The sequence below is a fragment of the Phascolarctos cinereus genome, unplaced genomic scaffold, assembly GCF_003287225.1.
Source record: "Phascolarctos cinereus isolate Bilbo 61053 unplaced genomic scaffold, phaCin_HiC Scaffold_4;HRSCAF=312, whole genome shotgun sequence".
Classification (NCBI taxonomy): domain Eukaryota; kingdom Metazoa; phylum Chordata; class Mammalia; order Diprotodontia; family Phascolarctidae; genus Phascolarctos; species Phascolarctos cinereus.
In genome coordinates, this window is record NW_027555847.1 from 622341490 (window position 1) to 622364921 (window position 23432).

General features: G+C 40.7%; 1 protein-coding gene across 5 annotated transcripts in view; it reads left to right on the plus strand.

Annotated features, from left to right (window-relative positions):
- Positions 1-1360: 1360 nt before the first annotated feature.
- TBC1D31 (TBC1 domain family member 31) overlaps positions 1361-23432 on the plus strand; it is a 73143-nt gene continuing 51071 nt past the window's right edge. For 3 of the 5 annotated variants that reach the window (XM_020964940.2, XM_020964941.2, XM_020964942.2), the window contains exons 1-4: positions 1364-1567; positions 12924-13070; positions 13861-13976; positions 17844-18022. In XM_020964940.2, coding sequence (XP_020820599.1) covers positions 1491-1567; positions 12924-13070; positions 13861-13976; positions 17844-18022 — 519 coding nt within the window. In that variant the 5' untranslated portion in view covers positions 1364-1490. Of the gene's footprint in view, positions 1568-12923; positions 13071-13860; positions 13977-17843; positions 18023-23432 lie in introns of all 5 variants that reach the window. The other 2 variants (XR_002320425.2, XM_020964939.2) reach the window with 2 other exon arrangements.

Genomic DNA, 23432 nt, shown 5'->3' on the forward strand with positions numbered 1-23432 from the left:
CTACTTGTGAAATCTTAAGCAAATCAGTTAACTTCCTTGGGCCTCACTTTCCTTATCTATAAAATGAGGAAGTTAGATTAAATGACCTTTCAGGTCCCTGCCAGATTTAGGTAAATATAGGAGCTAGTTGGCCCGGAACCTTGCTTCCCATCCCCCTCCAGCCTTCTATGAGGGCTAATCAGGCACAAGCTTCTTATCATTTAACCTGTTGCTGCTCTTCCCCTGTCCTCTACTCCTTTCCGCACTAGGTCCCTCCAGGATTTTTAGAAATCTCAGGGAGACACCCTCTTGGAGCTGAGCTCCAGGCTGACAAAAGAAAATTCAAATACATTATGCCTGACACGCCTAACGCCCCCTTTCTTCTAACCATTCACTATAATTCATGGGCATTTTGCCATATATGCTGCCTCCATATGCAGAACTACTGTCTCCCACCCCACCCTCACCTGCTTTTCCACCTCTTGTTTTCAATGGGGGAATCATAATCAAATCATTATGAACATTATTACTGTCTAGAATAAAACTCTCTGCCCTGGGCCTCTTCTGTATCTGTTGTAAGCTTCTTTTCGACTATAAGCTCCCTGAGGGCAAGAACTGTCTCACTTTTGCATTTGTATTGTGTGTACATGGTTGTTTGCATGTTGTCCCCCCAACAGACTGTGAAGCTCCTGGACAGCAAAGATGGTTTTTTGCCTTCCTTTGGCGCTTAATAAATGATTCTTGACTTGATTTTTAACCCCAAGGCTTAGCACAATGCCTGCTGACGGACTGTTTGATTGGTTAGGGTTCTCCAAAAGTAGGATGGAGATAATAGGGTCTTCAGGAGGAGGATTGTCCTTTATGTCATGGTCGGAGATTCTTGTTGAGTTAGCACCGCAGGCAAGTCCTTTATTCTTCTGTGCCTCAGTTTTCGCCTCTGTACAATGAGGGGGTTGGGCTCGAAGACCTCTAAAGGGTTCTTCCAGCTCCAACTCTACGATCCTACGCTCGAAGGCCCCTTCAACCCTTTTTGTTAAGAGCTTTACAACGCTAGCAAACTACCCTTCCCAGAAGCCTTAGCGTTCTCCGAGGACAATCCCTGAAAGGAGGGGCGGGGCCCACGGAGTTTACAATAGAGAACTTTCCATTCTTGAGATCGACAGGGGAGGATGGGCCCCTCGACTGCTGGAACTCGGCTGTTTTAAGGGAAAATCAGTTGTGAACAGTTAAAAATAAAATTTCCGTTTCCTTATACAGATAGACTGGAATCTCAAAATCTCGGAGTTGGAAGAGGCCTCCACGGCCATAGAGTCCAACCCTGAGCGGCCGCCCCCGTGTTTGTTGGTGCGGCCCGCGGCAGCGGTGTTTCTTCGACCTGCGGCACTGACTTGAGCCTCCCGCGGCGCGGGCGGGCAGAGCGTGGTGGCGGCTGGGAAAGGTGCGGAGGACAGTTAACTAACCGCAGCTCCCGCGGCCCGCATCGGATTGCTGCGGACACCAGCGCCGCCGCCATGCAGAAATCCGACGTGGGCAACAAGGAGTCCGGCAAGATCTGGATTCGGAAGCCCTGCCCGGCGACGCGGGACGGGTAAACGCGGCGGGCTCGGGGGAGAGGGGGGTGAGGCGGCTGAGCCGGCACGTTCAACCATCCCTTTGGATCCTAGACGCCGCGCGGTCAGCGGCCTGCTGGAGCAGTGGCGAGAGCGCAGGCGTAGGGGATGCGGGGGACCTGGGTTCGAATCCCATGTGACCTTGGGCGAGTTACGTGAGGGACTTCAGCTGTCCTACGTAGTAAAAAACGAGGGAGTTTGGCTTTGATGGTCTTTGGGCGTCAGTTTCCCTTGCTTTTAAAAAACAAAAAAGACAGGGTTTGAATTAGATGCTCCCTGCGTGCTCATTTGGACATCAGTTTCTTTTTTTGTAAAAATGAGGGCCTCAGTTTCCTCCTTTGTGAAAAACAAACGGAAAAAAACTGGCTTGAGTTAAATGGCCTCTGCATTCTACGTGGCATCAGTGTCCTCTTTTGTAAAAATGAGGGCATCTGTTTCTCCCTTGTAAAAACAAGGGGGTTTGAATTTGGTAGTGTCTGGGCATCAGTTTCCCCCTTTGTAAAAACAAAAACAGCCTTTAGCCTCGGCATTCTCCTTTTGGCATTAGTTTACTCCTTTGTAAAAATAAGGGCATCAGTTTCCCCCTTTGTTGGATTAGATGGCTTCTATGTTCTCCCTGACATTAGTTTCCTTCTTTGTAATGGATTAGGTGGTACCTGCCTTTCCTTCCAGCTCTGAGCTGAGAACTCTAGTTTTATTTTACAAATGGGGAAATAAATATCAGAGTCAGAATTGAACCCAGGTCCTCCAACTTCGAGGTCAACTGGCATTATTGTACTACCTCTTGCTTTTTATTTAAGGAAACATCTTTTTCCAGTACCTGTTTAGCTTTCCCAGGTGCATGGCCATTATTTCTTCCTGTGATTCATAGGCCGTGACATGCTTGCACTCTTGGATGTCAGTAAGTAAACATTTTTTTTTTTTGGCTAGGCAGTGGGGGTTAAGTGAATGGCCTAGGGTCACACAGGTAGTAAGTGCCAAGTGTCTGAGGCTAGATTTGAACTCAGGTCCTCCTGACTCTAGGGCCAGTTCTCTATCCACTGCACCACCTAGTTGCCCCCTCAGGAAATATTTATTAAGAGCCTATTATGTGATGGGAAGGAGATTGGCTTCCTGATCTATCCAGATTCTGTCCCACGTTCTCCCCTGTTGTGTCTGGCAGAGTAGTGATATGAGGGAAGGAGGAACTGTAGACACAGAGGATTGGGACTTACAAATAGTCTTAGGAAGGTAGAGACCATATTTGTCCATTTATGTACCCTACCACCCTCCAGCTGTTAACACAGGGCCTGGCTCTGGGCTCAGTGGGTGGTCAGTTAGTGTTTGTTGAGTAAATGGACAGTTGCTATTTAGTGCTGTCTAGTTCCTCATGACCCCATTTGGGGTTTTCTTGGCAAAGACACTGGCGTGGTTGGCTGTTGCCTTCTCTAGCTCATTTTACATATGAGGAAACTGAGTCAGACGCTGTTAAGTGACTTGCCCAGCATCACCCAGTTAGTAAGTGTCTGAGGCCAAATTTGAACTCAGGAAGATGAATCTTCTTGATTCCAGGACTGGCACTCTATGCACTGTGACACCTAGCTGCCCCAAATGGACAATTAGCCATAGGTTAGAAGTGGAAAAAATATGGAGAGGGTAGGTAGGTTAAGAAGAAAGGAGAGAGTATGTGGAGGGGAGGTTAGGAGATGACGGTGGAGAGAATTTTTCCAAGAACTGTGAGATTCAGGCTCTAACCCAAAGGTGTGTTAATTAACAGCAAACCTTTGATGTGGGAAAATAAAGTGTTCTCTCTTAAGGTAATCTTTGCTGTGATCTAAGAACAAATATTTATAATTCTCACAAATTTTTTTATTTTAACTAATAAGCATTTAATAAAATAAAATTTATTTTAATAATTATTTTCTTTCCCTTCTACCTTTTCTCCTCGTTTGAAAAAAAAGAAAAATAAAACTCTTGTGAAAAATTATGCATAGTCAAAAAAACCCCAAATTCTCACATTAACTGTATTTTTTCAGAAATGTATGTCAAATCCTGAAAATTGAGTCTATCATCTCACAGGCATTTATCTTTTAAAATAATTTATTTTGTTAAATATTTCCCATTTACATGTAAAGTTTTTTTAACAATCACTTTCAAAAAATTTTGAGTTCCAAATTCTTCCCTATCCTTGAGAAAGCAAGCAGTTTGATGTTGATGTAAAGTCATGCAAAACATTTCCATATTACCCATGTTGCAAAAGAAAACACAAACAAAATAAAACAATAAAAAAGTTTTTAAAAAAGGTATGTTTTAATTTACATTCAGAGTTCATTAAGTCTCTCTCTGGAAGTGGATAGCATTTTTCATCATGGGTCCTTTGGAATTGTTTTGGATCATTGTATTGATTACAATAGCCAAGTTTTCCACAGTTAATCATCCTTCCAATATTGCTGTGACTGTGTACAATGTAGTCCTAGTGCTGCTCACTTCATTTTGCATCAGTTCATACGTCTTCCCAGATTTTTCTGAAACCATCCTGCTCGTCATTTCTCATAGCACAGTAGTTTTCCATCACAATCACATACCACAAGTTGTTAAGCCATTCCCCAGTTGATGGGCATACCCTCAATTTCCAATTCTTTGCCGCCACAAAAAGAGCCGCAATAAATATTTTTTGTACAAATGTGTCATTTTCCCTTTTCTTTGCTTTCTTTGGGATACAGACCTGGGGGTGGTATTGCTGGGTCAAAGGCTCACAGTTTTATAGCCCTTTGGGCCTAGTTTGAAATTGCACTCCAGAATGGTTGGACCAGTTCACAGCTCCACCAACAGTGCATTAGTGTCCTGATTTTGCCATATCCCTTCCAGCATTTGTCCTTTTCCTTTTCTGTCATGTTAGCCAATCTAATAAATGTGAGTTGGAATCTCAGTTTTAATTTGCATTTCTCTAACTGCTAGTGATTGAGTGGTTTTTTTTTTCTTACGTGACTACTGGGAGCTTTTGATTTCTTCCTCTTAAAACTTTGTGTTCATATCCTTTGACCATTTATCAACTGGGGAATGGCTCTTATTTTTATACATTTGTCTCAGTTCTCTATATATTTGAGAAATAAGACCTTTATCAGAGAACCTTGCTCACAGGCATTTATCCTAGTAAGGTGGAAGAGCACATGACCCAGAGTCAGGAGCCCTGGGTTCTAGAGTTGGATCTGCTAAAAACTACTTGTATTTAGGCAAGTCCTGGACAAAAGTGTGCAGTGTGGGGGCGGCTAGGTGGGGCGGTGGATAGAGCACTGGCTTTGGAGTCAGGAGGACCTCAGTTCAAATGTGATCTCAGACACTTGACACATATTTGCTGTGTGATCCTGGGCAAGTCACTTAACCCAAACTGCCTCACCAAAAAGCAAAAAAAAAAAGCATGCAGTATGGGTACACCTATGAGCCACTTCTTCGAATGCGTAAAGCAACTTCTGGTGCACTTAATGCATAAAACAAAATGCGCATATTAAAAAGACAACTATTTATATTCTGTTAGCTGTATCAAATACTTTTTAAAAAATTCACACCCAGGTTAAGAATATCTGATTTAGTGGGGCTAGTTCTGGTCCATTTACTTTATAATGTTGATTCTAATGTTATATCACATAGCTGTGACCGACCTAAAGATACACAATTCCTTACTTTTGAGTAAGCTAATTACTCAGTTGGAAAAGGCACACTGCTGAGCTTTTTAAATAGCTAATTCCCTCATCCAGAATATGAAATTGTGCCTTGGCCTGAAAGAATTAATACACCTAATTTGTTCTAAGATCTTAATTTACCTATTTCTGTAGTCTTCAAAGCTAATTTATTTATTTATTTTGGTTTTTGTTGTTTTTTAGGCAGTGGGATTAAGTGACTTGCCTAGGGTCACACAGCTAGTAAGTGTTATGTGTCTCATGTCGGATTTGAACTCAGGTCCTCCTGAATCCAGAGCCGGTGCTCTATCCACTGCGCCACCTAGCTGCCCCTTCAAAGCTAATTTAGCTATGCAATCCAGAGTCAGATAGGTGATTGTGAAATGCCCAGAGGGCAATGCTCATTTATTCCTCCAACAAACATTAAAGGACATAGAAGATTATACTAGTGCTGAAGAAGAGAAAATTTAGAGAAGACGGATTTCCCTGCCTTTATTGTGCTTATAGTCTAATAGAAGGATAATATACAAACACAGATAACTCTAGTGCATATTTAATAAGCGCACCAAAAGTTATGAAACAGTTATGTGAAGTCTGAGGAAAAGGTCCCTAATGGAGAATCAAGAAAGGTGTTGTGAAAGGGGTGACATTTGATCTAGGCCCTAAAAGCTGGGTAGGAATTTAGTAGGCAAAGATAGTTCAGCCATAGAAAACCACTTATCCGCCAAGGCACAGAGAGGAGGGTAGTTTGGTCTCTGAGATGGGACTAGACAAAGGAGTTTGAATATAGTCATTATGTAGTAGGGAGTCCTGAAGATTTTTGAACTGGGCAACAGGTTTAGATCTATGCATAAGGAAAATTGTTCTGGCAGCAGTATGGGTAAATTGCAAAAAGGGGAGAGTGAAAGTAGTGTTGCATGGGTGGGGAACCTGTGGCCACATGTGGCCCTCTAGGTCCTCAAGTGCAGCTCTTGTAGTAGACCACAAGCTCAGTAGACATTAACACAGTGTGATAAGATAGCCAGGAAAGTGTAGTGTCCATGACTGGGAAGTATCTTCTCCCCTGCCCCAGATAAACAGCGTCATTTCAGGGTGCCATGTTTTAGTAGAATATGGACAAATGGGAGATCATCCAGAGAAGGGTGACAAGGATAGTGAAGGACCTCAGGATCATGCTGTATCAAGATCAGTTGAAGGAACTGGGTGTATTTAGCTTAGAGAAGAGCAGACAGAGTGGGGATATTCTGACAGCATGTCCAAAACAACTCCTCTTCTTGTCCCGCAAGCCCACCTCTTCTTCCAACCCTCCGAGTCATGGGGGGGGGGGGGCGGCACTGCCATCCTTCTAGAAAGTCACCTAGGTTTGTGACCTCAGGGTTATCCTTCACTCCATGTTCTCACTTAACTCTTTGAGTACAACAGTGCCTGTCCTGCTTCCCCAGCGGCTTTCCATCAAAATTACCTTTTGTTTACCTTGTATATATTTTGTACATATGTGTTGTACATCTTGTTTCCACCAATAGAATGTGTGCTCCTTAACTGCCAGGACTATTAAATGTTTGATTTCTTTGGGGCAGCGAGGTGGCGCAGTGGATAGAGCACCAGCCCTGGATTCAGGAGGACCTGAGTTCAAATGAGGCCTCAGACATATAACATTTACTAGCTGTGTGACCCTGGGCAAGTCACTTAACCCCATTGCCTAGCCAAAAAACTAAACAAACAGAAAAACTTAAATGTTTGATTTTTTTTTATCCCCAGCGTTTAGCACAGTGCCTAGAATTGGCTCTTGATAAATGCTTATTGTTGGATGCATTCAAAACTACTTTGTATCCAACACTGGCCTACAAGCTTGTCCCCCCTCCTGTCTGTGTACTTAAAAAAAAAAATTGATAGACATCAACATAATCATTTTCCTGTACAAAAACAAAAAATAGGAAATCATGAATCTCGTTTTTTTTTTAATTTTTTTTGCATTTTTAGGCAGTTGGGGTTAAGTGACTTGCCCAGGGTCACACAGCTAGGAGGTATCAATTGTTTGATCTGAGTCCAAAGTTGAACTCAAGTCCTCCTGACTTCAAGGCTGGTGCTCTATCCACTGCGCCACCTAGCTGCCCAATGAAACTTTTTGCCCACAAACCTGGGACATGTTTTTTTGTTTGTTTGTTTGTTTGTTTTTTAAAGGGAATTGGGATTAAGTGACTTGCCCAGGGTCACATAGCTAGTAAGTGTTAAATGTTTGGTCTGAGGCCAGATTTGAACTCAGGTACTCCTGACTTCAGGGCTGGTGCTCTATCCACTGTGCCACCTAGCTGCCCCTGGAAATCATGAATCTCAATTATGTTTGGGTTTTATGTTAAAAATATATAATAATTTCAATATGGTAATTCCAAATCTGTCCTGTTTTGTCTTTTACTGAACTTCTGCTCTGTTCTGTGTATTTTATCACTGTTTCATTAATGCCTTTTTTTTTTGGTATCACTACTAACATTTTCCCCACCCTAACCTCCCCCCCAAAAAAACCCTCCCTTGTAACAAGTGTAATCAAGCAAAACAGATCTATACATGGGCCGTGTCCAAAAATGTATATCTCACTCTTTACTTCCCGGCTGTCACCACTCTGGCAAGAGGTAAAAAGCATGAGGCATCAGCTTCCATAGTGTTGTGGTTAGTGTATGTGTGTATTTTTTCCTGGCTCTGATTAGTTCTCTCTGCAGAGTTTGTGTTTGTCTCCCCAAGTTTCCCTGAATCCATCTGTTTCACTGCCTCTTAGGCGGAATAATACTCCACTCTGTTCACATACCGTCATTTGCTTAGCCGTTTCCTAACTGATACATATCCCCTTCTTTGCTATGACAAAAATAGCTGCTGTGGATTGTTTTTTCACACTAGTCCTTTCTTTGATCTCTTTGAGGTTGAAGCTTGATAGTGGCATTGCTGAGTCAAAGGCACAATTCAGTGATTTTTGGAATAGACTTCTGAATTGTTTTCCAGACTTGTTAAACCACCACATGGCTCTGCCAAGAGTTCGTGAGTGTGCCTGTGCTTCCATAGCCCCACCAGCAATTGTCATTTTCCTTTTTATTTTTTAAAATGTTTTAGTCTTTGCTGATCTAATTTATGTAAGCATGGAGCCACAAAGCTGTTTTAATTTGCATTCTTCTTATTAGTTATTTGGAGCATGTTTTCATATGATTGATAGCTTGTAATTTTTTTGAGAATTGTCTGTTCATATCCTTTGATCATTTATCTTTTGGGAAATGGATATCTATTTCTCATAGACTGTTCCTGAGCCTGGAATATGTTCTCTCTTCTCTTCTACTTCTTGGAATCCTTATCATCTTTCTCAGTGCTGTTTCCTAGTCCAAGGACCTGAATTAAAAACTAGTTTCCATCATATGCTACCCAAGTGACCTTAGGCAAGTCATGTAACCCACCCCTCGGAGCCCATGGTTTTCTTATCTGTAAAATGAGGATTTGCCCTAGATGATATCTAAGGAACCTTCCAACTCCTAAATCTGTGATCTGGTTTAGGAGCCGCTTTTACCTCAAATTTACTTGCCTGTGTATATAATTTATTCCCCACCCTCACCTATATCCTTTGTTTTGGTGCTCAGTAAGTTGTTGGATTGAATGACATGTTGCATCCTGGAAGCAGGAACGGAGAAAGTTGGATCATGAGCATTTCCCATTGATAAGGATTTTCAGTTTATGGATGGCGGGTCAGAGAGGCAAGACAGTCTCTGTCTGCGTGGGCATATTCTTTGCTACTGTAACTACTTGATTAGTAATGTTTACTACCATACTTGAAGGGCTGTAGGACGTCTTTGTTCAAAATGTGGCCTCTTGGGTCTGACTACCACTGTTTCCCCAGCATTCCTTCGATCTGTATTCCTCCGAGCTATCTTCCTTGAAGTCGTGTTGCTGTAGCGTCTGCCACGTCTCCTTATCCCTGGGTGTACCTCTTCACAAATCCATTGACGTCTCAGTCCCATCTCACTGGTTTGGTGCTTCACCTGATGCACTGCAGACTTTCCTGTTTTTTTTTTTTTGTATTTTGTGGCTGCCAGTGTGACCCGTCAGCTCTCTCTCTTACTCTGCAAGCTGCCTGCATGACCTGTCTCCCTCATTTCCCATCATAATTGGTACCATGCTGTCACCTCCTTATTCTCACCGTGAAGTTTCTCCTTGCCTTTTGGGTCTCCTGCAGCTTTTTTCATGGTATTCCATGATCCAGAGCCATCCATAGTATCACTGGGAGAATATTGTTTTTCATCCTTTCTTTTTTAGTGGCTTTTATAACATTTAGCATGTTAGAGTCTTTAAAAGTGTTCAGTGGTTTTCTAACCATGATCCAGTCTGATCATAGGCAGCTGGGTGGCACAGTGGATAGAGCACTGGGCCTGCCTCTAAAGCCAGCCTCAGACACTTAAGTTACTTCACCTCTATTTGCCTCAGTTTCCTCATCTATGAAACGGGGATAATAGTAGCACTTCCCTCTGAAGGTTTTTGTGAGGATGAAATGAGATAATAATGGCAAAATACCTGGCACATAGTGGGCACTATGTAAATGTTAGCTGTTATTATCAGTTCTGAGCTCGATCATTGTTCATCTGGAGCAACATTGCATGTTTCTTGCTACATTCAAGGTCGGTGTAGTGGGCTGGTGTGTGAACTTTTTCTGTAGCCATCCATTTGTTATCTTGCTGTCATCAGCCCCCCGACACAGCACTGTGGTCTAGGCAGCGCGTGGCATCTACTTGTTGTGAGAGCGTATTTTCTTCTAGACTTGTGATTGTGTGGCCAAGGTGTCGTCTCCTTCCTCCCCCGCCCAGAACATAAAAATTGACGTTCTCTTTTCACTACAGAATATCAGAAAGCGGAGTACAAATGGTCCTCGAGTGTAAAAAGACAGATTTCCTGTTCATACAATCCAGGGTTTGTTCCTGATATTGCTCTGAATTTTCCACAATCTCTTTAAAGTTAACCATCTTATGTAGTAGTTGCTAGCATTAGTAATTGTACAAAGTGTTTTCCTCTTAATTTAATAACCATCAGAAATAGATTTTTGAGCTGTTTATTTGCCATCCCAGAAACTTGGCTTCAAATTGTTTTCCTTCTCTTGGGAATTAATAGTTATGTGAATTTTGTTGTTCCTCAAACGTAATCCTGAAAAATCTGATGCTGTTCCCTAACTGGATTTAATGTGCATTAGTGAAAAGTGAGAATAAAGAAAATTTCTGGTTAGATGGTTTAGAAAGCCACACAAATTCAATTAGATTAAGATAAAAAAAGAACAAAAGGAAGTAGAGATCAAGATTGTCAGAATAGAATTAGTGAAAGAAGAGATATGAGAGCTGGCTTTCAAATCAGAAAGGCCTGGGTTCAAGCCCTGCCTCTGACATATTGGAGCTGTGGCCCTGGGCCCTCAGTGTCACATGCAGCTCTTAAGACTCTTAAGTTACGGAATGGTCTCTGGTCTCCATGGGTAGAAGTAGCCTGTGGGTAAAAGAGTGCCCTCTGCTTAAGATACCACAAGTATAGACACACATGTGCACGCATGCACGCACACACACACCAAAACAACAGCTGTTTCCATAGCACTTTACTCTAAGCCTGAGGTAAATAGTGCAAAATGTTAGAGAAGTTAAGTGGACTTGCCTGTGCTCGTGTATAGTAAGTGTCTAAGGCAGTATCCGTGCTCAGGCATCCTGATCCTGGGTCCAGATTGCTTTCCCCTGTGGCGTGCTTGCTGTGTCTCTGAGTGGGCAGAGTGCCAGATGTGGCGTCAGAAGCTCGGCCTTGAATCTGCTCCTTATACTTAACATCTGTGACCCAGGACTAAACACCACCTAACCTGTCTGAGTGGTCATCTCCTCATCTGAAAACAGAGGTTGATACCTACCCCATGTATGAGTGTCAGGACCCTGTGAGATAATGGAAGCCTTAAAGCTCCATAGAAACGCTAGCTGTTGTGACAATTAGGTCTTCACCTATGATTTCATAGGATCATAGATTTGGAATTGGAAAAGACCTTAGAGGTCATCTAGTCCAACTCATAAGGAAACTGAGGGTCAGAAAGGTTAAGTGACCTGCCCTGCCCAAGGTTACGCAGGCAGAATTTGAACCCAGGTCCTTTGACTCTAAAGCTAGTGTTCTTTCAGATGTACGGTGCAGCCTCTCGATAGCACTACTCTAAGACCAGTATGTTTTTCTTTAAGCAAGGATGAGGACCCCTTTTAACATAAAATATTTCATATATTTTCATATGATAATGGTAATAGTGCTGATAATATCTGAGAAAATAGATGATAAGAGGCTACCATGAGGTCAGTAATGGTTTTAAATGAATTGTATGAAAAATAGCAAGTACATACATGTGAAATATTAATTCGGGCTAGAGAAGACTGAACCACGCTGCTCATTTTGTTGGCACTAAATGAGGAGCAAAAGGCCACCCTCTGCACTGTCAAGTTTATGGATCCCTTGCAGTCAGGCTGCAGCCCTCCAGGGGTCCTTCTTCCACGGGTTGGAAACCACTGTGGACCATGCTGAGCCTGAAGTTATATTATTCTCTCATGTGGGCTTCTGTACATTCTTTTGCGGTCTAGTTTTGTTGGAAATTTTAGTAAACAGACAGTATTTGTTATTCTTGTCATAGGAGTAACCCTAGAAAAATATCTATTTGGAATTTGAAGGGTACAATAATATTTGACTTGTCATTGTTTATGCCTATGCATTTCTAACTACTTTATAATAAGAATGAAATATTTAAATATCAGCTTGTTTTTAAAAAACATTAAATGGGGCAGCTAGGTGGCACAGTGGATAGAGCACCGGCCCTGAAGTCAGGAGGACCTGAGTTCAAATGCAGCCTCAGACCAAACACTTGACACTTACTAGCTGTGTGACCCTGGGCAAGTCACTTAACCCCAATTGCCTGAAAATAAATAAATAAATAAATGAACATTAAACAAAGATGTGTTAACTATGAATTTAAAAAGCCTTAAATGTTATGAGTATTGGTGTTATATTTGATAGGGTAGAAATTAAAAGAAATCTTTCATAGCTACTATGCCTTGTAGAATTTAGTTACCTGTCAGTGGAGCCTCATCTGCCCATCTTAACTGCTGTTTGACATTAGGCAGTTTTCACTTACTGATAATTTCTAATTGATGGAATCTATACTTTTCATAAGTTAGTTATTTCCACCAAGTGCCATTACAATATATCTCTTACATTAATTCTTTAACAATGACTGGCTGAATGTATGATGGAGTGGGTAGAGAGCAGGTTTGGAGGCAGGAAGATCTGGGTTCAAGTATAACCTTGGCTTGTACTGGCTGTGTGACCCTGTGTCCTGTCTCACTGCCCTAGGCAGTTGCCTGAGTTGCAGATGAGGTGCTGAGCTCCATCGATTGTGGGTTTCCTCCTTGGGAGCTTTCCAAATCAGTAGAATCACAGCTCTGGGCCAGCACCTCACTTACCCCAAGAAAACAATCCCTAGACTTATTATTCTGTTTCCTCTGAGAAATTATTTAAAAATTGTTCCTTGAGGTGTAGGGGAGTATTTATTTTGAAAACACCATTTCTTCAAAAAAAGTGTACCCAAGCCATATTTTTTAATGCCCAGCAATGCCTGACGTGCACTTTGATGAATGTTGTTTTTCTTTCAAAACAGACTCATAGTGAATATTGTTCATACTGCTGCAGAGTACCAGCCGAAATCCCTGAGGTTTTTGAACGTGGCTTTTGATTCTACAGGAGATGCCTTCATTGCTGGAGACCACCAAGGAAATATCTATGTTTTTGACCTAATTGGAAACAAGTAAGCAGATTCTTCAGTTGGCAACATCAGATTCAAAGAGGCTGAGTGTGGCATAACACACCTATCATTGCTAAGGGGCGGGTTGCTGAGCTCAGGAGTTCTGAGCTGCGGTGAATTAGTGCAGGCTGCCTCAAGGGGAGCTAACTGTCCAGGTCAGGAACAGAGCAGGGCAAAGCTTCCTTGTGATCATTAGTGAGTTTTGACGAGAGTTTTTCCCAGGAAATGACTTAGGCATTAGAAAGAGTATTTCATTTGCTTCTAGGTAGATTAATTAACTATCTTTGAACCTCAGGCATTTGTTGAGGGCCAAGTATGTGGTAGATACAAAGACAACAATGAAATGGTGCTTGCCTTCAAAGACATACCATTTTAAAAGTGGTGAAGACACACACAAATAAGTATATACAAAATACGTAGAGAGTATATACAGAGTAATCTGGGAAGGGGAAGAGGAGAGCCCTGGCCACTAGAGGGACCAGGAAAAGCTTTCTTGCCCAAGGTGGTGGGTAAACTGAGTCTTAAAGGGAAGGATGAATTCTGAGAGGCAGTGGAGAGGAGGAAGAACATCTCTCCCAAGAGGGGTGCCAGTGCAAAGAACAGCAAGGAGAGAAGGATCGCTCTTTGTGAGGAACAACCAGAAGGCCCATCTGCTGTAACATAAAAAGCATAGAAGAGATGGATAATAGACTGGGAAATTAAGATAGGTGTAGGTTGTGAAGAGCTAATTATCTTAGTGCAAACCAGGTGAAATGAGTAGTCTATACTAATTGATTAATTTTTTGAAAAATAGGTTTACGCTTGTTCAGCGAACAAATCAAGCTTCCACAGCTCTGGCCTTTAATCTTCACAGGAAGTCTGAATTCCTTGTGGCTTTGGCAGATTATTCCATTAAGTGTTTTGATACAGGTAAAAATCCTTCCTGCCCATCTTTTTGTAAGATGATAAGATACAAGGTGATTCAAAAGCAAGACATGCAAATACTCTCCTTTGTTCTACTCTATAGATTTAGAACTGTGCCATACTTGGTGGGAGATTCTAGAGTCTTTCTGGGGGCCCCCAAATCACTTTTAGCCTTTTATCAGTAGTAGAAGTAAATGACACTTATGCGTGTGCCTTAAGGAGATAAAAATGCATGTAAATCCAGATTTATATGAAAGATCAACTAAGCCATAATTATTCCATTTACAGAAGACTCACCTTAGTATTTCTTTGAAGGTTAAGCTTGCCTAATAAATTTAAATGCAGTTTAATTTACTAAAATTTCTTAAACTCGATGCCATTTCAGCAATAGACCTATTGTAAAAATGAGGTATACTAACAAAGGAAACAGTATTCAGTAGACCAGGGCTTCCCTGTGTTTTTTGTGAGATACCTAGTTTTTATTTTCTTGAATTGAAAAGATTCCTAAGGTGCTAGGGATGGTGTCAACAGGCATAAATGCCCACTAACTACCATTTGGCCCTTTAGCCTAGCTGACCAAGGGGAAGGGGCCAAGTCAGCTGCTTTTGGAATGGTTTCTACTCCCCACCCCCACCAAAAGAATCGTATATGGAAAGAAAGCATGGTGGCAACTGCAGGCCTGTGGGTAATCAGTGGAGTTGGTCATAAAGATGAATTGGGCTGTTGTAATTAACTCATTGGAAATCCTCGGATTAGGTGATCAACACGAGAGGTTTTTCCCTTTGGAGTTTTGTTGATATTTTTTCTTGTTATATCACATTCATTGACAAATATATCCCAGCTGCTGGCCCAGTGGATAGAGCTGGTAGCTGGGCCTAGAGTCAGGAAGACCTGAGTTCAAATGTGACTTCCAACACTGTATGTATGACCTTGGGCAAGTCTGTTTGCCTCAGCTGTAAATGGGGATAATGCATCTACCTCCCAGGGTTGTTGTGAGGATCAAATGAAATAATTTTAAAATGCTTAGCACAATGACTGGCATATGATAGCTGATGTATTCTTTCTTTCCTCTTTTCCCCCAATTACTCAAAAGTATTAAAACAAGAAATTTTTTTTTTGGGGGGGGGGAGCAGTTCAGCAAAACCAACCAACATCACCTGTGACTGATGGTGTATATACTGCTCTGCACCTGTATCTGACTACCTCTCTTCAAAGAAGAGAGGGAGGTACATTTTCTCCACCTTTCTTCGAGACTGAGCTTGCTCAGTATAAGCCTTCAGCACTCAGTGTCATTTTGTGGTTCCATTTCTGTGGTAGCAGTCATCATGTGCATTGTTTCCCAGGTTCTTATTTCACTCTAGCCCTAGGTGAAGCAGGGATTGTTTCACTCTTGGTTTTTGTGTTCCAAGCACTGAAGACAGAGCTTAATGTATGGTAGGCACTCAGTAAATACTGATAACATTAATTCATAACATACAAAATGTGTATGCTATTACTGTTAATTCCAGGATTGTGGCTTACATGAGATCCTTCTCCATTTGTGACATCTGTCCCGCGATGCTAGTTGAGCAAGTCATGCAAAACTTTGTACTTGTTATGCTCCAATGTCTAAGTGCAGCTTTGGTGTTTAACACCAAGGCAGACACAGTGATGTTATCTTTGGCACACTCCTCAATGGAGAGCTATCAGAGCTATCACGGACTATAATTATATTAATTATGCAATCCTATATAAGATCAAAGTTCTGAGACTACTCTGTATGTTTCATGATTTTTGTAATGCCAAACAGATGGGCCCCGAACCATCGAGTTAGATGTTGGACTGAAAAAAGTTTTGCTTGCAACCTATATTCAGCAATTTATCATCCCCCTCCTTACCTATGCCGTGACATAAGTGGTTGTTCAGTCATTTTTCAATCATGTTTGACTCTTGGTGACCCCATTGGGGTTTCCTTGGCAAAGATACTGGAGTGGTTTGTCATTTCCTTCTGCAGCTTATTTTACAGATGAGGGAACTGAGGCAAACAGGGTTAAGTGGCTTGCCCAGGGTCACACAGCTAGTATGTGTCTGAGGCTGGATTTAAACTCAGAAAGATGAGTCTTCCTGTCTCCAAGCCCAGCACTCTGTCAGCTGCACTACCTAGCTGCCCCATGATATGTGCTGATTTTCAAATATAAAAGCGTTGACTTAGTAACCCTACAAAATTGTTTTGGTCACTAGGAGCATACACCCAAACTTACTTTTTACTGGGCATCCAAGCATATACATGTGAAAAAGACTTTATGTGCATGTTGGCATGTGTTGGAGCTGGCCCAGAAGTGGGGTGGTAACCTGGTTCTGGGAAAGAGAAGGTGAAAGGTCACCTGTCAGACTTTGGTGAGTTAAATGATTCTGGGAAGTATAGACCTCATTTGGTATAGTCACACACATTGACACATTGCAAAGTGACCAGTGTGAACAAGTGAACTATTTTATGCCGTATGTATTTTATTGTTTTTCTTTTGAGAGTATGGATTGGATTAGTTTTCCTTGAAAGTAATTTACCTTTCAGGAAGGGGGAGGCAGTGTAGTACCGTGAAAAGTCAATGAATTTAAAGTCAGAGGACCTGCATACAAATTCCTGCTCTGTCACTCACCACCTGTGTGATGGGGACTAATCACTTTACCTGTATAGCCTTGGTTTTCTTATCTATAAAATGAGGGGTTTGGAATCTGTGGACCTTTAAGGCCACTTCCAATTCTAAATCTATGATCTTTTAATTTAGATATATATTTATAGACATTTTATTTAAATTTATTTAATAAAGGTCTACCCACCTGAATAATAATAGCATTCATAAAGTGCTCTAACGTTTGCAAAAGTGCTTTACAAGTATTATCTCATTTTATTCTTTCTATAGTCCTGGGAGGTAGGTGCTGTTATTATCCCCAGTTTAAATTTGAGGAAACTGAGGCAAACACGGTTAAGTGACTTGCCGAGGGTCACACAGCTACAGAGTATCTGAGGCTGGATTTGAATTGAGGTCTTCTTGACTCAAGGCCCAGCTCTCTATCCACTGAGCCACCGAGCTGCCTCTAAGACTTTGTGGGCCGCCATTTAAAGACTTCTTGGCCACAATTTGGTTTCGAGATGTGGTCACTGAGTCATGATTTATGAATCTGATTTCTAAATTAAATGGATCCTGTCTGGTAAAACTCAACCCTTTCAAAAGTTATAGAAGAAATAAACAAGTCACTGCCAATTCAAACAGATAGCACACTTGGCTCAAAAATAATCTTATTCTCTTCAGACTCAATGAGCAGGTTTTCCTGTTCTTCTTTTCCTTTTTTAAATTTCCATATGCATAGCTACTGCTGACATTAAGCCTTTTATTACAATTAAAGCCAGATACTTGAAGAATTTTAGTGTTTTGAATGTTATTGAATACACTTTTTCAACAGTGTTCACAGCAGCAGATTGGGAGATTGACTGATCTCAAGACATTTACTCGAACTTTGAACTTCAGTCATCAGAGACAAGAAAAGAAGCAAGTTATACAAAATGCCCATTTATGCAGAATTTCGAAATGACATGAAACATTTTCTCAGACTCAAAAACTTCTTCCTTTAGTGTAGTTTTTACCTTCTTAAAAAACCACATTTCTGCTTTAGATAGGCTCAGCTTACCTTTGTAACTATAACAGAGGCAGTTGTACTAGTTCTGCTGAGGGAATGGGTTGTGCCAGAATGTCTTTTTGCCTTGAGTGTACTCATCATGCAGCACAATTCTTAGTCTGCTGTAAAGATATTTCTTTGTTATAAAACCTAGCCTGATGTACTGAATATTCAGCAGATTTCAAATAGAGCTCTTCAGATTTAAAGTTTGTATTACAGTCACCAAGGAACTGGTTAGCTGGATGAGCGGACATGAATCTTCAATATTTTCCATCTCTGTCCATGCATCGGGGAGGTATGCCATCACCACATCTTCTGATACGGCCCAGCTCTGGGACCTGGATACTTTTCAGAGAAAACGGAAGCTGAATATCAGCCAGTCTGTGGGCATACAAAAGGTTAGTAAAGAGAGGAAGTTCATGGTAAGAAATAATTCATTTGAGTTCTAGATTCTGGTGAATGCATTTACGTAATTGTATTTTTCAAGGATTTTCTGGTCAATGTTAGGCTCTGCCTTTGTTTATCAAAGGGACTCTTGGTATCATACCATTGTATCATCTATGTTCTTCTAACTTAGACAATCAAGTAAAATAACCGGCAGAGTTTCAGGTGCCATCCATAGCCACAAACTGTATTTTTAGTGTGCATTTTAAAAAAATTATTATTAATTTATTTTTAGTGTTCAACAATCACTTCCATATTCTTTTGAGTTTTAAATTTTTTTGCCCTCCCTCCCCAAGATGGTGTGCAATCTGATGTAGGCTGTACATATACATTCCTATTTTTGTTTTATTTTGTTTTTTAGGCAGTTGGGATCAAGTGACTTGCCTAGGGTCACACAGCTAGTTAAGTGTCAAGTGTTTGGTCTGAGGCTGGATTTGAACTCAGACCCTCCTAACTTCAGGACTGGTGCTCTATCCACTGTGCTACCTAGCTGCCCCTCATATACATTCCTATTAAATATATTTTCACATTAGTCATGTTGTAAGGAAGAATTAGAACCAATAGGAGGAACCACAAGAAAGAGGAAACAAAACAAAACAGAATTTTAAAAAAGAGCAAATAGTGTGCTTCAATCTGCATTCAAACTCCATAGTTCTTTCTTTGGATATGGATAGCATTTTCCATCATGAGACTTTTAGAGATGTCGTAGATCCTTGTTATTGCTGAAAAGGGCGAAGTCTGTCAAAGTTAATCATTACGCAACGTGGCTGTTACTGTATACAACATTCTCCTGGTTCTGCTCACTTCACTCAGCATCAGTCCTACAAGTCTTTCTGGGTTTTTCTGAAGTCAGCCTGCTCATCATTTCTTATAGCACAATAATATTCCATTACATTCATATACCACAACTTGCTCAGTCATTCCCCAATTGATGGGCATCCTCTTAATTTCCAATTCTTGGCCACCACAGAAAGAGCTGCTATGAATATTTTTGTACATGTGGGTCTTTTTCCCATTTTTATCACGTCTTTGGGATAAAGAATATGCATAGTGTTATAGTGCTTTGGCTATAGTTCCAAATTGCTCTCCAGAATGGTTGGATCAGTTTGCAACTCTACTAACAATGTATTAATATTCCAATTTTCCCACATCTTCTCCAACATTTATCATTTTTCCTGTTTTGTCATGTTAGCCAACCTGATAGGTGTGATGTGGTACCTCAGAGTTGTTTTGATTTGCGTTTCTCTAATCAATAGTGATTTAGAGCATTTTTTTCATATGATTATAGATACCTTTGATTTCTTCATCTGAAAACTGCCTGTTCATATCCTTTGACCATTTATCAGTTAGGCAGTGGCTTGTATTCTTATAAATTTGACTCAGTTTTATATGTATTTTAGAAATGAGGCCCTTATCAGAGATACTGGTTGTAAAAATTCTTTCCCAGTTTTCTGCTTCCCTCCTAATCTTGGTTGCATTGGCTTGGTGCAAAAACTTTCCATTTAATATAATCAAAATTATCCATTTTGCATTTAATAATGTTCTTTATCTCCTGTTTGGTCATAAATTCTTTTGTTCTCCATAAATCTGACAGGTGAACTATTCCTTGCTCTCCCAATTTGCTTGTAGTATCAGCCTTTGTATCTAAATCATGAACCCATTTTGATTTTATTTTGGTATATGGTGTAAGATTTTGGTCTATGCCTAGTTTCTGTCATACTCTTTTCCAGTTTTCCCAGCAGTTTTTGTCAAATAATGAGTTCTTATAGTGTACATTTTCTTAATACAACCATGGGACTATGTAGTATTTTTCAAAGAGTAGCAGCTTATGTAGTTTTTTTTACATCTCCCTACCAAAGTCAAATTCATATGAGTATTTCATATCTGCATATGTTACATTGTATACGTAATATTACTTTTAATTTTTAGGTATGGCTATTTCATGTTAATGACAAAAATTCATTTCAACAGAAATCCCAGGGTCCTTTAGTTTAAATAGAGAGAGATAAAAGTTGTAGCAAGCTTATTCATTACAGATTTGACCTAACTACCTAGTAGTCTTTTCCTTCACTAATTGCCTTAGTTTTTAAATTGAATTTTAAATCCAAGAGAAGAGATCGTTCTCTGCCTCCGTTGGGACTTGATTCTGCTGCAGAACCCACATTACAAAACAAAGTCACAGAAACCATCTGTTCTCCTTGCCACGAGACTGCAGTCAGTCTCCATGGGACAGACGCCAGGTTTATACACGGGCTGCCAGTGCTGGAGAGCTGCCAGTTCTAACCTTTGTGGACATTTAAATTATAAAAAGATGTACCTGACTTATAGGATTGCTGTGCTAAGGCTCTGGTGGCTTATGAATGAGAACCACATATAGACATTTCAGGCACCTTTGGTAGATTGGAATCAAGTTGTAGAGTGGTGAAGGATCAGAGTTTTATTAAAAAAAATAATAATAATAAAATAAATCTAGTATGGAAAAGAAGAAATTATAGTAACTAAGTCTTAAAATAAAGGTTTGATTTTTTGTAAACTTCAGGATGTCATCCCAATACGTATGGGCCCTATTTGAAGATTTTGAGTATCACCTTTGTGATTTTGTTGGAGGAGACTCTTCTACTAGAGCCCCTCCTGGTGACATTGTTCCTGGGCACTGGTTTCCTGGGACCACTGTTTAACAGGGTCTTTCAGTGAATTAACCTCTCCAGTTTTCAGTTTCTTGTCTAGACAAGTTAGGGACTCTATGAGATGATTTTGCAGCCCTGCTAGCTCTGATTTTTTTATTGAAAACAGTTTTTATTCATATATAATTACAAAGTTGCTTTTGTTTCCGAATGTATCTTTCCTTCATCTTCTCTCCAGAGAGTCATCCCTTGTGGCTTTATGATTCTTTAAAGTAAGAGCAGGGAAAACCAGCAGTTCAACAAAACCAAGCGTCATATCATCTGAATGTGACGGCCTTTGTGTTTTCTGTGTCCGTAGTCTGCCACCTCTGCAGAGGACAGGAGGTGCATTTTTGTCCTTTCTTGGTTACTCACTGTTGACTTTCATTTTGTTGTAGTTCATTCTGTTTGCATTGTTGTAGTCATTGTCTGTATTGTTTTCCTAGTTCTGCTGACTTCACTTTGCATCAGTTCATCCAGTTTTCCGCAGTTCCAAGTTCCTTTGCATAGGTTACAGAATGGAGCCCAGTTTCATTCTTAATTCTTTACAATCAGTCAGTTAACATTTATCAGGTTCCTGCTATGTGCCAGGCACTGTGCTAAATACTGGGAATACAAAAAGAGGCAAAAGACATTCCCCACTCTCAAGGATCTGAAATCTGTTAGGGGAGACAACATGTAAACAAATATATACAAACAAGCTATGTACAAGATAAATAGGAAGTAATTAAGAGTGGGCCGGTACTAGAATTAAGAGGGATGGGGAAATCTTCCAGTAAAAGATGGGATTTTAATTAGGACTTAAAGGAAGCCAGGGAGGTCATTAGTCAAGAGTGGAAGAGGGAGAATGTTCCAGGAATGGGGGACAGCTAGAGAAAATACCCAAAGCCAAGAAATGAAGTGTCTTGTTTGTGGAATAGCCAGAAGGCCAGTATCACTGGGTCGAAGATTATGTGTTGGGGAGTAAGGTATAAGAAGACTTGGAAAGGTAGGAAGGGCCTAGGTTATAAAGGGCTTTGAATGCCAAACAGAGCATTTTGTATTTGCTTCTGGAGGTAATAGGGAGTCACTGAAGTTCATTGAGTAGGGGAGTGACATGGTCAGACCTATGCTTTAGGAAAATCATTTTGACAACTGAATGGGGGATGGTTTCGAGTGGAGAGAGACTTGTGGTAGGCTGACTCACCAGCAGCTATTGCAGTAGTCCAGGCATGAGGTAATGGGGGCCTATACTAAAGTTGGAGCAGTGTCAGAAGAGAGAAGGGAGATATTCAAGAAATTTTTTTTTAAGTTTTTAATTAATTTATTTATTTTTAGTTTTCAACATTCACTTCCACAAGATTTTGAGTTTCAGATTTTCTCCCCATCTCTCCCCTCTCCTCACCCCAAGATGGCATGCATTCTGAATACCCCTTCCCCCAATCTGCCCTTCTTTCTATCACACCCTCTCCGTCCACTTCCCCTTTTATTTTTCTGTAGGACAGGATAGATTTCTATACCCTGTTGCCTGTATCTTATTTCCCAGTTGCATGTAAAAATAATTTTTAACATTTGTTTTTAAAACTTTGGGTTCCAAATGAGAGATGTTATTGAAATTAAAAATCAACAGGCCTTGGCAATAGCTTGGATATGGAGGGTGAGAGAGTGAGGAGTCTAGGATGAGAGTCCTCACACCCTGGAGAATAAAGGGGGTTACTTTGAGGTTCTGGTTCAGCTTTCTGATCCCCTTGTATCACTAATTCTCATGTGTACTGAATCGGCTTGCTTTATGCAATTGAATGCTTTCCTGGAAAATTGGGATTTAAATCATCTTTCCTTTGAATTACGTTATAATTTCAAAAATAGTCTCACCAGCACAAATTCTTCTCCCTGAGCATCTAGGAATTGTTGTGTCCAGCAGCAGCTAACTTCTGTAGAGGCAGAAATCACATTTTAATTCTGTGTCTCTTGCTAAAATAGAGTTCTGGCAGTTTCAGTGAGAGATTGATGAGAGGCAGTGAGGTATTGTGCAGAGATCAGCAGAATGAGAGTTAAAGCAGGCCTGAGTTCAAATCCTGCCTATTCACGTATTAGTACAAGCATGGGGAAGTCACTTAACCTGTCTCAGCCTTGCTTTTCCTCCTCCTTAAAATGAGAATAATACCTCTGGTGCTTGCTTCACAGGGATTTGGTAAAGATTGAATGAGATAATATATGTTAAGCACTTAGGAAATCATCGAGTGCCAGATAAATGTTAGTAGTTAGAGTTGTTATTGTTACTCCTGCCAGTCTCTGTAGGGAGCAATTCTGGCATTGCTATCTCTACGCCTCTAATGACTGGAATCCCTGGGAAATCACTCTCATATTCTGAAAAGTCGCTGTGATGCATGTGAAAGAATATATTGCACCACAGGGATGCTGAAAGAAGTGCCACTGAGCGGGACTCTGCCCTTAGCAGGTGTTCGGTAAACGATTCTTGAATTGAACATTTTTCCCTTAACTTGCCAATATTAGTGACTAGAACTTCACAGTCCTGAGAGAGCTAAGGCAAGGCCAGCTCCCCCAAAAGACTGGTCTTCTCTTCCCACAGAACATCAGACCCTTTTCATTGTTGTTTATAAAGAAGTTGTCACTCAGAAGTGAACTTGGTTGAGGATTCCTTAAGCTGTTAAAGCACTTGCTTTATATAATAATGGTGTTTCCATTGAGGATAATCTCTGTT